General features: G+C 37.4%; 1 protein-coding gene across 1 annotated transcript; it reads right to left on the bottom strand.

The window, feature by feature from the left end:
* Nucleotides 1–2237: 2237 nt before the first annotated feature.
* On the bottom strand, nt 2238–16277 carry mmp14b (matrix metallopeptidase 14b (membrane-inserted)). The gene is made up of 10 exons (XM_079875527.1): nt 15777–16277; nt 8558–8706; nt 7980–8102; nt 7303–7610; nt 6674–6835; nt 5546–5712; nt 5323–5461; nt 5057–5207; nt 4859–4974; nt 2238–3661 (listed from the first exon to the last, which is right to left on the bottom strand). Exons 1-10 carry the CDS (start codon nt 15861–15863, stop codon nt 3198–3200), a joined length of 1866 nt encoding a protein of 621 aa, XP_079731653.1. The 5' UTR covers nt 15864–16277; the 3' UTR covers nt 2238–3197.
* Nucleotides 16278–16790: the final 513 nt, after the last annotated feature.

Genomic DNA, 16790 nt, shown 5'->3' with positions numbered 1-16790 from the left:
TGGATCACAAAGAGCAGGCAAGTCAGCCAGAGACCTTCAAAAAAGAGAGAATGTGTTTTAAGAGAGAGACTTGAAATGTTTGTGGTGATACTAATGTTTTCAGTTAAGCCCTGTTTAAGAAAAAAAAGTGAGTCACTTAACAGAAACTGCAGGAAACTCAACTCTACTTGCCTGGAGAAAAAGAGAGAGAGAGAAATGGAGGGAATTGTGGGCAGAGCAGAAAGTGCTGAGGTTGTTCTTCGTACTGCAGAATCAGCTGGGAAAAGATTGAACTTGCTTAAAATGTGTGCAGAGTGAAATAGATTGAGCACTCGTGTAACAAGATACGCTCTGGCTGAAATACATAAGTCAGTGCCTTTAGGAACAATGCATCACAAATACTTTATACATCTTTGAGGGCCTGTCATTGGGTATCTTATTAGAATAGATTGCAATGCACATTTATGTTTTGACATGTCTGATTGAAAAAAAGAATAATTACATCAACAGTGTGTGCACAGATAAGCCGTGTTTTCCTCTCTCTCCTGCAGTGTGCTGGTATTAAGGCAGTTTGGATTCCAGATGTTGTTGATGGAATTCTCCTTGATCGTTGGCCTCCGAACGTCCGCCTCCCGAAAGCCTCGTGACTGGACCCAGAGTTGCCAAAACATTATCCATCTCCTGGCGCTTATTCCAAACAGCAAATACATTCGGCTGTCTTCACTAAAATGTATATTAACACATTGAATTGAGTGTCATCTCTCACTTACATGTATGCTTTTTCCCCAATCAGTATCTGGAAGTGTAATTATTCTCAAAGACGCACGCGCTCGCATTACAACAGAGATATGTTTCCTTGTGAACGGTGCCAAAGGGGTTTGCAGAATTATAATCATTCCTGGTTTCGCTTAATCCTTGGACCTAGCCTGCTTTTTCCATCCCATTTATATGGCCAAGTGTTTCCGAGTGCCAGCAAAAGGGAGGAGAAAGAAGTATGGACTGAAATGACATGAAAAAAGGTAGTTCTATGCAAAAGAAATAAGCTTATGTGTGAGCATCAAACTGTATGTGTGAAAGAGCAGGATGTTTGTCTTATTCTGTGGTCATAACTTGAGGAGCAGAATGAGATGCGCTAATGCGAGATATGTTTCTTACAGGGAGTTAAAGAGCAGTTCGGAAAATATGGCTAAGGAAGGCAAGAAGTCTTGGAATCGGATGCAGGTTAAGAGGAGCAGCTGGAGATTAGGACACAGAGATGCATTTGCCTTCCCCTCGCTGTTGTGCAGGAGAGTGAGTGGGCTAAACAAACATGTTAAAGGGATAGTTCACCCAAAAATAAAAATTCTGTCATCATTTACTCACTCTCATGTTGATTCAAACGTGTTTGACTTACTTTTCTCTGCAGAACACTAAAGAAGATATTCTGAAGAATGTTTTGGTGACCATTGACTTCCATTATAAGGAAGATATATATATATAGATATATATATATGTTCCACAGAGGAAAGAAAGTCATACGTAAGTGATAACAGAATTTTTATTTTTGGGTTAGGCATTCAGCTATGACATATGTTTTAAAACAACATAGAAAGTATAAAAAAAGATCTGACAGCAAAGAAAACTTACAAAATATTTTATTTTTGACTTAAACATAAAAAAAGGTTTGAAACAAGCACAATTTATTTTTAGATAATTATCATCATCATTTAAATATTATTATCATTATTGTTTGTTTTTTTAATCCAACTTTAAAATTCCAATTTAAAAAAGCACCACAATTATCAATAATTGTAAACACAAGCAGTGAAAATGTTATTTTCATATTTAAAAATTTATTTCATTTCAAAAATACAAACCCACCCATTCACTTTCCCCCAAATTAAGGCCACTTCATAAGACATACATTATTGCCTGTCCAGCAGGACATTTTTAATGACAATTGTTAAAATAAAATAATAAAAAAACACATTCTTGACATGGAGAACAATAACAATAGTAATAATCATAATGATACTGACATCATCATTATCAATAATAGTAATTATTTAAAATACAGTACAATATAAAGCCATACTACTGAAGGACACAGACAGACAGCACAGCTTTGCAGGCATTGTTAGTGGGATAAGTATCAATTATCTTTGGAAAGGCACATGACTTTGGATTCTTAACCTGAGTTGGGAGTTACATGGGGTGGGAACAGACCCTGTGTTGGTTTAGTTATAAGAATTACCTTTCATGAGCCAATGCAGATAATGTTTCATGATATCTGGTGCACACTGAATCACTTACACAAGTACTATGGTGGTCCCATGGTTCAGAAATTACCGATGGTACGCAATGATTAGTTTATTTATGCACTGTGGTATTTATATGGTACTACAGAGAATATCATATCATGGCACTAAAGCACTTTTTGACTGACTTTTCTAGTCTTATCCTGGAAGGATTTTTAAAAAATGATTAAAAATTATAAAATTATTATCACATCAATTTCTGACATTTTATAATATTTAGAGTATAACTTTAAAACTAGATTTACATTTTTCCTAATGATATTTCAAAAGTATTTTAAGTTCAAACATTTTATTTCCATCACTGTGAGGACCCTTTACCATGGTACCACATCCAAAAACCATGGCTGTACCTGGCAGTGGCACTTTTTTGTAATTATGGTTGCATAGAATGCAAAATGTGATGAGCATCGGCTGCAACCTAAAATAAGTACAAAGTCTTCTGAATGGGACAAACGCTGTTTTCGACAGCGGGTAAGAATTCACAATGAGTCAGACATACAACAACAATCACAACTTTAAAAGGACATTTACAAAAGGCTAAACAAACAGCGATGAGCTGGCGTCATGTTCTACACCAGAAGGGAAAGAAGAGAAAGACATTGAGAGAAGAGGGGAGGGGGGGGGTGGATCGAGTACCATATGCCTTTGTACAGCGTGCAGGAAGAGCTCGGCACAGGTGTGAAAGCAAAATGTTCAAGACCACTAATTACAAAATATAAAAATGCAGAGATTTGTCTGAGTGGCATCATTTCTATAGTAAACAACAAAGGGTCCATTTTTGACCAAAACCATTTTTTTTTTTTACTTTTCTCAATGCTTTTCTCATTTTAGTTTTGCTTTGCTAGTAAGTCCCCTTCTTCCATATTCTCAATTCTCTCCTCTCCTCCCCTTCCCTTTCTTCCATTATCCCTTCTTAAACGTTTAAACCTTGTCCAGTAGGGAGCGTTGGCAGTAGAGCAAGCGTCTCGGTGTGCCGTACCGGCGGATGAAGAGAAATGCTCCGAGCGTAAGGATCACGCAGACCAGCAACATAAGTGGCACCACGACGGCAGCTGCTCCTCCCCCACCGCTGGGTGCATCTTCAACCTCGATTATGATCACCTCCGTCTCCTCCTTTTTGCCCTCTTCCTCAGTCTTGTCTTCTTCATGTGTGCGGTCACGTTCACGCTCCCGTTCCCTTTCACGCTCCCGTTCCCGTTCCCTTTCACGCTCCCGCTCACGTTCACGATCACGGTCACTTCCTCCACCACCGCCACCTGTATTGGAGTCCTCATTAGGACAGCCCATCCAATCTTTAAGTGCAGACTTGGGGTATCCAGGCTCCACTTTTAATAACTGGTTGTTAAACTTCCAGTACTTATTGGCTTTGTAGAAGTAGGTATAACCTGTGAATTTAAGAGAGAAAAGGTCAGGACTATACAATAGTAGTGATCTTTGGCCCAAAGCCTATGGACCTTTTCAATAAAACTACAGTAATTAAGTTTTTTTTTTCTAGTATTAAACAGGACAGTGGAGAGAGGCATGAAAATATTTGGAAACAGGAAGGGATGGGAGTCAGGAAATGACAAAGGACACAACTTGTGTCCTGATAAATGTGATAAATACTATATAAATCCAAAAAAAGGTGTGTATATATATATATATATATATATATATATATATATATATATATATATATATATATATATATATATATATATGCTGATTTGGTGCTCAAGAAGCATTTCTTATTATTGTCAAAGTTTCCACAAAAATATTTAGCTGCACAACTGTTTTAAACCATGTTTTTTTCAGGATTCCTAAATGTATAGAAATAATTAAATAATTTTAAAAACAGCATTTATTTGAAATAGAAATATTTTGTAACATTATCTGAGTGTACAGAAAACATCTGATTGGCTGTGATTTTATTATATTATGCAGTGTTTTTGCTTTTTGTATGGGCAGAAAAATTGCTTAGAACCATTAGAAACGTGCTGTGTATGTTTTGAACATAGTAAGAGGTTACGAGGGTTTTGTTTTCTTGGGTTAAAGGTTGTATCAGCGATTTCAGGCCCAAAAAAGGCCCAAACATAAATGATCACATTCATCTAATCTTTCCTAACAATCCGCTAGCTGCCCGACCCATAAGCATGCCGTCAAAAAAACGTGTCTCTGTAGGCCGCCTAGGCTCTGAGATCTGCACACAAAAACAATTGGTTTCACCAACCACTCAAATCCAAAATAAATTGTGTTCCAACCAATCACCGACAGGGGGTGGGTGTTATGAGGTTTTGCGTTCGTGCACGGCTGCACGCGAAGAGCGCAAAAACCTCACAACACCCACCCCGTCGGTGATTGGTTAGAACACAATTTATTTTGAAATCGCTGATACAACCTTTAATGCAGAATTCTGTGTGCCTATGTCTGATTGACAGTACACTATACAGAACTGACAAAGAACAACCATGTCAGAATAAAAAAGCAGATTATAAATCAAATTATAAAAAAAATTGTGAAATGAAAGCTAAAACAGTTCAAGCGCATAGAGTGGAGATTGATTTAAAAAAAAAAAAAAAAACAGAAGGCAGCAAAGGACTTACTTTGATCTCGACTCATGAAGGCAGCCTTTATGTTGTCTGGAACACCTTGCCATGTACTCACAGGTTTGGGGTAACCTGGATCCACTGACTGCGTGTCTTCATTGTAACGATAATATCTGATTGAAGATAAGAAATGGTTTCAGATCTAAGCTCCCTTTGTGCTCATGCCTTATATTATGGGATATCAAAGCTACTAACTTGTTTCCTCTGAAGAAGTAGGTGTTGCCAGTAGGCGTGTAGAGGAGCGCTGCGTCCAGTTTGTCCTTCGGAAGACCATTACCCATTTCTCTCAGAGTCTTCGGGTAACCTGACTCCAAGTTCGACTCAGTGAACACCCAATGCCTGTCCCCTGCAAGCCAGAGATGACAAAATACATTACTTCTGGAGCAATAAGCAGGCCTGTTAAAGCCTAAGCACAAATCCCCTTTTTTCCCATTGAAATCATGATAGAAGACTACTAGTACCTTTAAAGAAGACAAATTTTCCATCCTCTCTTTCATAGGCAGCATTGATAATTGTAGGCAGACCTCTCCAGAAATGTCCAATTGGCATGGGGTAATTTTCCATAACCCGATTATTACGTATGCGCCAGAACCACTTATCCTAAAACACAGGTACAGGAATTGTGATGAACACACATACTGCATGATCGCCAACCCAATATGTACACAAATATTCTGTTAGTACCTTAAACACAAACATTTCTCCTCTGAAAATGCCAATGGTGTCAAAATGGCCCTCGCAGATGTCAGGACCAAAGCTAGGTCCCCCGGGCCTGTATGGTGTGGGATATGGAGTGTGGTGGGGGGTCTGAGGGGTGACAGGTGGCCGTGGGCGTCCTCCCGTGTTTGGTCCTGCAGAGAGTAAAATTTCAGTGTAGTTAATTAGGTCATAAATTAAACCTAAATATTTAGTAAAATGCTACTGTTCATCACTATATTTTCCACTGTTTTTTTAGATTTCATTAGTTGTATATATTGTATAATGTTCAAATCAATGCTTAATTAGCTTGTTTGCATTTACATTTATTTATGTAGTTTTTATCCCAAAAGAATAAGCTTTGGATAGCAAAGCAGAATAATTTGCTAATGTTATATATATTTATATACTATTACAGTTTTTATTAATTTTGAATTAGCTTTATTTTTATATTGACAGTTTTCATTTTTCATTTGTATAATGTTTTGTAATTTTGTTATGTGCTATTGTCATTTTTGTTAGTGTATTATAATTTATTTTTGATTGTTTTAAATATTACAATTTAGGTTGGGTTTATTTTTATTTCAGTTGTAGTTTTAGTTTTGCATTTTGGCTGTTAATACACGACAATGGCAATTTGGGGGACTGAAAACAAACTTTTGAAAACGGTTTCAAAATGTAAGTTCTTGAAAATGATATCATTTCTCTGTGTAAACAGTGACTTCATGCACATGCGTATTACGTGTTCAGTCTGTAGGCTTGTAGCGTTTCTTTACAAAGTTACATCTACTGGCCTGGCATAAATAATAAAGCAGTTTTAATCGTTTTCACGCATCTGTGTGAATTTGGGATCGTTTTGACAACGTTGTCGTCTGTACGTGAAAAACGCAAAGGAAAAACTTTTCCATTTTTAGTACATTGTTGTCATGTAAGCATACCCTGAAACTTATTTCAGTTAATTGCCAAGGCAACACTTCTAATTTTCGTTTAGCCTGTTTTGAAAATATTCACTTTATTTAACAGTTTAATTAGTATTAGTTAATGATAATAACCCAGACTTGACAGAACTATGGTGTGGTTTAACAATTAAAGTTGTGATGATATTGACTGTTATACCATAAAGCTGCTGAATCCCTTTACGGTCATCTTCAGGAAGCTCAAAGTTATCCGTGTCCATCCACTGGTAGAAGGGAGCCATGATGGCGGATGGGTCATTTGAATGTTCCATTCCCAGGGCGTGACCCAGTTCATGAACAGCCACCAAGAACACATCATTACCTGAATGAAAGTAAAAGATAACCATGTCAGCACAGGATAGATTTGGCTAACCTTAAATAGCATTCTGTATAATTGTGTAGTGCACATTAAAAACAACAATTTTAAGACGCAAAGAATAGATAGCACAGAATGACTGCTGGGAGTTATTATTCTTTTTCTTTCAAAGCTTGTTTTTAGACATTCAGTCCACAGCAGGGAACGTCAAAGAATGAATAAGGCTTTTCAGAAAGACGTTCCAAACATTCTCATTAAAAGGTAAGGCTGATTCAACTCAATTAAATAAAAGTGCGCACAAACAACACTTGCTTGGACTTGCCTTACACTTTCTTACACACATATTCAAACCAAGTAGGTTGAACTAATTTATGCATGTCTAAACAAGAACCACCATCCATACTGACACAAACAAGTGAAGAACCCTAGGAGGTCTAGAGTATTCCCTAACTTCTGGTGGTGCTGCTGCTTACCCAACAGGTCACGATTGCCAATTGTCCAAGGTTCTGCTGCATCGAAGTGTGTGTCCCCTCCTATGCCATTGCCTGGGAAGTAAGCATGAGCCAAGAAGCCTCCTTCACCGTCAAACGGACTGGCGTCTCCATGAAAGCCATCAGCGAAGAAGAGCATGATGTCGGCAAAGTCTTCAACCTTGTCTCTAATGTCACTGTAAGGGATCTCTCGGAATCGCAAAGGGGTAATGCTTTCCCACACTTTAAAGGCTTTTCTGATGGCCTCAAATGTCTCGTATTCACCAACTTTTGGTGTGTAGTTCTGTATGCTGAGAAAGAGATAAGAAAGAAGGATTGGAGAGGCAATTAGAGAAAAGTAGGCCATAGGAAAAAGAGGAATATAGAAAGGAGAGGGGGAGAGAAAGTGATTTACATTACAGACAAGTCACACAGGAATTTTGGCCCTGGCTGTAGTGGAGCAGAATCGTATAGTAAGGCCAAAGATGACTTTTCCATAAGTGTGGTGTGTGTATTTACTAAAGCATAGCCACAGCCATATCTAAACGTTTATGACAGCAAACCTCAATTAATTGGTAATGGTTTGGACGAGAGTTTTGCGCCTAAATTGACTTAAATGCAGTTTAAAATGCAGTACTTCTTTATTGATCCAGCAGATTAGAGTTAAGGTTGTCTCTTACCAGAATGTGAGCTCATTTTTATCCCATTTCAGTCCCTGGATTGCGTAGCGCTTCTTTCTCAGGTTGCTTTTCAGTTCGGCTCCGAACTTGTCTGGGACGCCACAGCGGGGCCTCTTCATTGCCCTGGCGATCACAGTCCAATACATTAGATCATCCACCGCACAACAGATTTAATTTCAGTGATTTTGGACAGGATGGCCGTTAATTTCTGTCCTCATATATTCTACATCTTCCGTGCCTCATTGCACACCAGTGGAGGATTGCTGACACAATGCTCTAGTTTTCCATTCTCTCCTTCCATGACTAACAAGCACATAACTGATGGGCCAAAATAATTCCACAGAGATATCTATAAGCTCTTGAATCTCCTGAACTAGCCACAGGTGTTCAGAAAATGCGACACGGATCCAATGAAGGAAATAGTGTATCATCTAGAGCCTTTTTTTTTTTTCAGGAACATATAAATATATATAATTTTTTCATTTATTTTTTAAGAAATGCAATCCTGGACATGGCAGCATTAATTACACTACAATATACTCTTGCTGTCTCCTCAACCATGTGGGAAGCTGACTTACTCTAGAGTAGTGGGATCCATGCTGCCAGTGATTTTCAGGCCATAGAATCTCTGCATGGCAGCAATGGCAGAGGTGACGGAGTGAGGAGAGCGGGCCGTATGCGTGCGGAGATCACCAGGTGGCAAATAACCATATTGCTGTAGCCATACCTAGAATGGGACAAAAATATTCATTACTGAACAATATTTTACAACTATATGAATAGATATTAGAGTGATGTTGAGGACATACTGTCATGCAGATCTGTTGTATGACTGCATCATTAAACTCAGTTGCTGAAGTGTCCTGTTTCACCTGGTTAGTTTTTTTTAGGTATCTGTATAAATTATTTTCTTGATCCTTATTTTGTCTTGTTATCCAGTAAATTAAAAAAATAGTTAAATTTGAGGAAATTTTTATTTTGTTAATGAACACTACCATTCAAAAGTTAGTTTTGGGGGTCAGTAAGTGTTAAAAAGTGATGGTAAAGACTCTTAAGTTGTTACAAAAATTGCTGTTTCCAACAAATTCTGTTCTTTTGAAAGCCCTGTTTCCACCTGGTATTAAGATGCGTTTTGATAGATCAGATCACAAGTGGATGAGGCAGACACACCCGTTTACACCTAGAATATTAATCCATCTTTTGTCCGCTTTCAACCAATTCTGTCCTGATTTCTTCGAGGGGAGAGTCTATGGGCGGGTAAAAATATGTTTTTTTTTTTCTTTCAGATCTTTCAATCTAATGGACAAAATAAGCTTAATAAGTGCAATTTACATATGAACGCTCCCGGAGACGACGGGAAAAAAAACGGAAAGCATCAGCTTTAGTTTCTGCTCTGATAGCCACAAAACCACAGCGAACGCGGTGAGTGCGTGTTAAAAATCAGGAATGCTTAGAGAACATTGTCCTTGGTACGTTTTTCAGCTACCTCTGGAAGTGGTCAAAAGCTCAAAACGTTTTACACCCCGTTTACACCTGTATTTAGCATCGTCCACTTGTGATCCTATCGACCAAAATGCATCTTAATACCAAGTGGAAACAGGGCCTAAACGCCCGTTCACACCAAGCACGATAACTATAAAGATAACGATAAAGATAACTATATGCGTCCACACCAACGACCGATAACGGTCCTTTAAGCACGCGTGCGCCCGGATGATCCAGATCCATTTTAAATGCGCGAGACCTTTAAATTAGAGTGGATTCTGATTGGCTGTCAGTGTTTTATCCTTCGACAGCTGAAAAAAAATCGTTCTGAAAGTGATCCCAACGATATCGTTCCTCATATTTTTATCGTTATAGTTGTGGTGTGAACTCTGTTATTCTTTAATATGGAGAACGATTTTTAGAATTATATCTTTATCGTTATCTTTATAGTTATCGTCCTTGGTGTGAACGGGCCTTGAGAATCCTGAAAAGGGTGTATAAAAAATATAAAGCAGCACAACTGTTTTTAATATTGAAAATGATGAATGTTTCTTGAGCACCAAATCAGCACATCAGAAGGATCATGTGACGCTAAAGACTGGAGTAATGATTTCAAAATTCAGCTTTGCCATTATAAAATATATTAAAATAGAAAATCATTCTTTAAAAAACAAGTTGTAATAAAAAAAATTGGATCAAATAAATTCAGTCTTGGTGTGCATAAAGAAAACCATGGTCTTCATTCAAAAAGCATTTAAAAAAGTCTTACCGACCCCAAACTTTTGAACAGTAGTGTGTATCTTGATTTTATTTATCTTGCCCCATTCCAACAAAACTTTGCTAGATTTGTTGTAAAACAAGAAAAAAGCTATTTGTAATAGCTTAAGCTTAATTCAAGATATATTCTGATTCTTATTATTTTATGCAATTTTGATTCTCAATTAAATGCTAACTTGTTTTAAGGACGTTTAACTTTTTTTACTGGACAACCAGACAAAATACTTATTAAGAAAATTATGTTTTGCATAGAGAAGATATGGTAAACTGCATATAGCTTAGCAGTTGATTTTACTATGCATTGAATAAATAGCTTTGGTGAGTGTGAACTGGAAATTGAGTTAACAGAACAAGAACTTGGAGATGGTAGGAGATGGTCACAAACTCAAGGGATTAGGCAAGGTTCCTTACCACAATTCATGAAACAAAAGTACAGTAACAGGGCCATTGAATAATAGGGCTATTCAAAATTCACTAAACAAATCTATAGATCAAGTGTGTGTCTGTCTAGACTGATTTATGACCTTGCTTTCCTTTGAGACAAAAGAAGCTGCATTATCTCTGTCTTGAAACTGAGTCAGTGATGGCACAAATGCATTTCTGTTTGTAGCAATATAGGATGATAGATGAGATAATGAAAGGTGAAATGTTATCTGTCTGTGACTCCCTCAGGGAGACAAGATACTGTCTCCAGTTAAACCAAACTGTCAGTAAGTAATTTCCCTGGGAATTTCTGGTTAATACCATTGAAACCTCAGAGACAGAGCCCTTATCCCGTAATCCCCCTGTCCCTACCTCCTCCACCACTCTCTCTCTCTCTCTCTCTCTCTCTCTCTCTCTCTCTCTCACACACACACACACACACACACACAACTGCAGGAATGAAGGGCAACAATGTAGACACACCCTATGGGGCTTCACTACACCCTAGTTCAGCTGTAGCTCATATAGAGAAAAACATGTGGATCACATGATTTGGCTGTCGTAGCTTGTGTGGTCTTTGTGAGTAAAGTGTCAACAGAAAGAGGTTCCTCAGCATGATCAGCATGTTTTTTGTCTATCATGATGCTCTCTGGCTGAATGTGTTTTTGAGTGTGTGTTTTGGCAGCAGATGTGATTACGTCCACAGTCAGATGCTTCAGAGAATGTATTCCAAGTTGATGTAATCCTGGAAATTTAGTTTTTTGTAAGAACTTCCTGTTTTCTTGTACTCTATATTTCTTTATTTTCCTCTATTTTTATTCATCTATTTGCATCCTTTTTTTGTCTCGGTATCTTTTCTCGTCTGGTTTTTCCTAACTTCCTCAAAATGCTTCTCCATTCCTTTCTATCATCAGTCAGTGAATAGTGCAGTTTATCTGGCTCTCTGTGACTCGCTCTTAGTCCTCCACAGCACAAACAAAGCTTCAGTGTGTTATATCCATATGAGGGAAGGAAGGCTGTTTATGGGATATGGATTGGTGGGGGATGGCAGAGATTGTGATAGATGCGTGTAGTGAACTGAAACTGGACAAACATCATGTGTGATGTATTTGCTGTTGCACAACATTTCTTGCATCTCCCTAAAAAACAAGTTCGAAATTGGAGCTCAAAACCATCCCGGCAGAGTCTATCTCTGTTTTCAAGTACTTGATGTCTTCCTCAGAGGAAGTCATTTCCACGAAAAAAATTAAATAAATAAATCTTAAATTTTCACAGGAAAGTTAACTCATTCTTCCCTACAGTTATAAATACAATTTGGACATAATATTCACATGAATTACTGGCTATGCCATCCTTGACTTCTGTGGTATGCTAAAGTGGTGGTACCAGCTTCACAAGATGACCGGTCTATGATTATGTCATTATACTAAGAATCAAGACTACTACTGGGGAAAACTATTTGCAAAGATCTGTGTTGGGGGAGTATCCAAAATAGCAAATGTTTTATCATTTGAAATAGCTGACGTCCCTTGTTTTTCATTTAAACTTGGAATTCTATTCCGTTATTCAGTGGTTCTATGAGGTGATCTTGTCATAGCCATCCAGAATATTTTCAATGACTAATTTTTATATATTTTATTATAAAGAAAAACAAGTAATAAAAACTCAGTGAGTGTTTTAGCGCAATTTTCTCACCTCATGGGATCACAACACTAAGAGATAGTAAATATTTTCCTGGATTTTTTTTGTGCGTTCCCGAGATTAGACCTTCCTTAACATAATGCCGAAAACCCGAAGTCTCTAGGTGGTCTGGTTGAGGAGTAGATAGAAGTGCAAGATTGGTGCGCACAGACGCACAGAACAGAAATCATGAGTTAACAATCGCAATTTGTCCGGTGGAAAATTGCGCTAAAAAATACCACCCCGCACACACCTGGGTGGTTTCAAGAGGGTGTAATAAATCACTTCCAATGCAATGGAAAATACAGAAGCAGTCCTGCTTGTAGTCATAGCTTGCAAATTGTATTAAATCATTTCAGTCAAAATTCATTTTTGCCTGACATGCCAGAAAATACCTGAACCTTTTTTCAAAACGTTTTACGGGGTACGACAGCATGCAATACCTTTTATAAAAGGAGCAATAGGCACCATTTTGTGTTTGCACGCAGATGCGTAATAAAATCAGAGAGACTTGAGAGAAAGACATGCAATTTCAAGGGAAAATGAGTCACAACTTCCATTTACTCTGGGCCAATGGAATAACACAGAATCTGGGTGAGCATGTGGTGAATCCAAATCCAATGAAGCCAAATCATAAAAATGTAGTTCAGCTGCTCAGGTTACGCCATAGAGCCTCAACAGCTGGCTAAATGTGTCAACACCGTAACATCAACAGAAATATCCCCAAAAATAAATGGCTAATGTCATTGGAGTTTACACAACCACGAGTTTACCAGTGAAGTTTACTTATCACGAAAAAATATGCAAACTGTGCAAATTCATGCACTGTGATGCACCTAAATCCCTTGGAATAAATTATATTCTTCAGTGGTATTTTATTATTTTATTTTCAATTTTTTTTTTTTTTTTTTATGAATACTGGTGAATGGATGCTCTGTTGAAAAAAAATCTGAAGATATACCAGTTATAAATATATAATAACAGCCAATGTATTTTATAGATCACATTTTTTACACCTGGGGCACTTGGCTGTTTGATGACAAGAAAAATGATATTTTTAAATGGAAAGTGCATAATAGGAACATTAGTGAATCTTGGATATATAGGAATGGCAGTTGGGAATTATCTTTACAAGACTCTTTCTTACTGCAATAGTCTGTGGGTTGTTTGGCCTGAAGCGACAGGAACTGGACAATTAGTCCAATTCAGCCTTTCTTTTCTCTGTTATTCTATCATTTCTGAAATGACATCACTTCTCAGCCCACAATAACTTCTATTCTTTATGCAGACTTGCATCATTCGCACCCCACCACATTTCCTGCCTGAAAAGATCAATCCCATTTTATCCCCATCTCTTTGTGTCTCTTTTCTGTAACATGCCACCCCCTTCCACATCCCACGTACTTCCTTACACTTTGACACTACATCTCTAACTGTTGGCATCATCTCACATCTGTTCTAAAGCCATGTGGTCAAGACCGTACGGAAAATCCCCAGGCCATTTCCTCTGGTTTTGTCCTATAAAGGATGTGACTAGCCATATATGGCCAAATACACATCCCAATAAAGTACTATGATGCAGAACTCCCTGTAAGTTCTTCATAAATATAGTAGTACTCATCAGATGACTTATCCATGACCTGTCCATTGCTGTCAATGACGAGAAGTGCATCACAAAAATAGCATGTCATGGTTAGTATGGAAGTATAGAACCATAGTCTGACTTTCACAACAAAGGGAGGTGGGTATAGACAGACACTAATATTGTTTAAAACCACAGATGTGCATGAGTCTATAGCATAAGGATATCCTTGAGGAATTAGGAAAACTTCCTGCAGGATTGTGATGACTTCCTGTAAGCCAAAGTGAAGAAAGAGAGGAAGAAAAGAGTCCATATGGAATTTACTGCCCTGTCTAAACCCCTCCTCTCATTTTTGACCATAACCAAGGACAGATGTCATCCATAGCAGAAAAAAACCTTTCCCCCCAAACTCATCCTCAGCATATCCTTCCACCCTCTGACCACAACATTACAGTCAGGACTTTTCTTCCTGTTTTCTTGTGGTAATTGGTCGTTCTTTTTTGCGTCTTCAGCATCTTTCAATCTCTGTGGTCTCTAACTTGACCTTAATTCAGAATCCTCCACTCCTCTGCAATTTCCTAAGTGTTTACTTTGATCACTGAGCAGCCAGAGAGATCAGACACATTAAATCTAAACATCTGTGACTGAATAATGCTACTGACTTTAAGCTAATAAAATCTTTCCCATATAAAGATTTAATTTCAGAACCTCACAATGTTAATAACACAACATAATAACTTTAAAAGGAAATGAGTGTGTTATAAAGGGGTCTATAAATTAAACCTTTTTCATTTCAAATAAATCTAATGAAAACCTGTCACATGTTATGAACCCTATTTTAGGACTATTGAGTTGTTTTGCATCATGACATTATTTTCATGACACTTGAGCATGTTCCCTCTCAAATGTCTTAATGTGTATTTTGAAAGGATGATTTTCAAAATTACTGTAATGAAATCTTTTTATTATTATTAATTTAATCAGCAGCATACATTAAAGAAGAGGGGTAAAATAACCTATGACCTAGGCATAATGCATACATATACACACGCACATGAATATATACAAATCTTTAATGAGAATGAGATTTTTTGTGCTTCTGAAAAGAAAACTGGAGATAAAAATGTTTAAATTTTCTTTATGCCTTTCTTTATGTATTTCCTGATTTTGTGGTGAAATATGGCCCCCATATGTTCTTGACAGTTATTGTTTGATTCACACGAATAAGACTTTAAATCAAGGGCCCTTAAAACAATAGTTCACTTTTTTTTAAATTAAGAAGATATTTTGAAGAATGTCAGTAACCAAACAGTTGATGGACCCCCATTGACATCCATAGTATTTTTTTTTCCTATGAAAGTCAATGGGGTCCATATCAACTGTCTGACTACCGACATTCTTCAAAATATCTTCTTTTTAGAAGAAAAAAAATCATACAGGTTTGAAACAACTTGACGGTGAGTAAATTATTACAGAATTTTCATTTCTCCCAAAGTCTGTACAGCATGAGTCTCATATCATACAATCTGTTTTGTTGTTTTTTTGTTTTTTTTGTCAAGCATTGACCTACTTCAATGAAGCTCACACATGTGCATGCATGTATTATAGTAGTGTTGTACAGTAATTGCCAATGAAAGTTTTATCCACTTTAGAGGTATGTTTGCTTAAAAAGTGTTGCCTTTCGACTTTTTATTATACTATTTTATGGATTTAAGCATGCTGCTGTAGCCTACAGCTTCTAGTGTACATTGGTGATCTCCAGACACAACTTGCCACCGCAGAATAGATCTGGGTGTGTTATCAGTGATAAATATCTCTATTAAGTCTCGACAATAATGCAGGATACTCACCTCAGGTTTCGTGTCTTGTTTTGAGGACGATCTGTGCGCGCACACAAATATTAGGAGCAACAGCTCCGTTAACCCGCTCCAAATCATTCTTCAGTCGATGAGTCCTTTGTTGAAAAAAGTTTATTACTGTTAATAAAGTGTGGCTGCTCTTTGTAACTGTCAAAACATAACCACGCTTTAGAAGGAAAAAATACGCGGCTACCACTTTTGTGGTACGAAATTTCTCCAGGAGAAGGGAGAATACTGAAGGTTATCAAAATGTAAACAATTACTGCTATAGATTACTATTACATCGCATTGACGGGAACTCTAAGTCCTAAAATCATATTGTTTTATGCACTACGCGCTGAAATATTGCATAGAGAGAACGCAGTGTAAATATAGAGAGTGATCCTTGGTAAATATCTCTTGTCTTATTTCTCGTTAATTGCGTTGTTAGATCAAATCTTCGGTTTCATATGCACAGCATCCCCTTTCTCGGGGCTGTAGACGTGGTCGCTCGATAGGTGTTGCCAAAAGCTGATCCTGAAAAGCCAAAGCCCTGCCTCCTCAACATTAGCCCATCCTTCCACTGCTCGAACTTAATGGCCTTGCTGACTATCTTCAACCGCTTTGGTTGGCTCGACCTTGTGGACAAAGAATACTTCATCTGGCACAGCCTTTTTTTTATCCCTTACTAGCCTATTGTTTAGCTTTTGCCATTTTAATTCATGGTTTTGCTCGACATTCGTTTGGTGTTTTGTGGTACTTGAATGACTGGTCAAAACATTTTGAAAGCAAACTGCATGACAAAATGATTAATTTCACATGATTGAATGGAAAAATATGTGCATAATGCCAGGGCATTTCTTTAATCTAATTTATCTTTTTATGTTATTGTTTGTGTTGACAGTCATAAGTATGAGTGTGTATGTAAGTCATAGGAAAGTCCCTACCATTATAGAAAAACAAATAGGTCAATGTTTATTTCTTTTGACTCAGGTTTACAGGAAAGGGAATATTATAATTATTATA

Source organism: Squalius cephalus (assembly GCF_949319135.1).
Source record: "Squalius cephalus genome assembly, chromosome: 7".
In the NCBI taxonomy this organism is placed as follows: domain Eukaryota; kingdom Metazoa; phylum Chordata; class Actinopteri; order Cypriniformes; family Leuciscidae; genus Squalius; species Squalius cephalus.
This window is presented reverse-complemented; position numbering and strand designations above follow the sequence as displayed.

Excerpts from the sequence above, each read along its gene's own strand:
- mmp14b (XM_079875527.1), bottom strand. The coding sequence starts at position 15,863 with ATGATTTGGAGCGGGTTAACGGAGCTGTTGCTCCTAATATTTGTGTGC. Across the intron at positions 8,707-15,776 it reads AACAAGACACGAAACCTGAG|GTATGGCTACAGCAATATGG; the intron begins GTGAGTATCCTG and ends GTCCCATTCTAG. Across the intron at positions 5,462-5,545 it reads GAGAAATGTTTGTGTTTAAG|GATAAGTGGTTCTGGCGCAT; the intron begins GTACTAACAGAA and ends CCTGTGTTTTAG.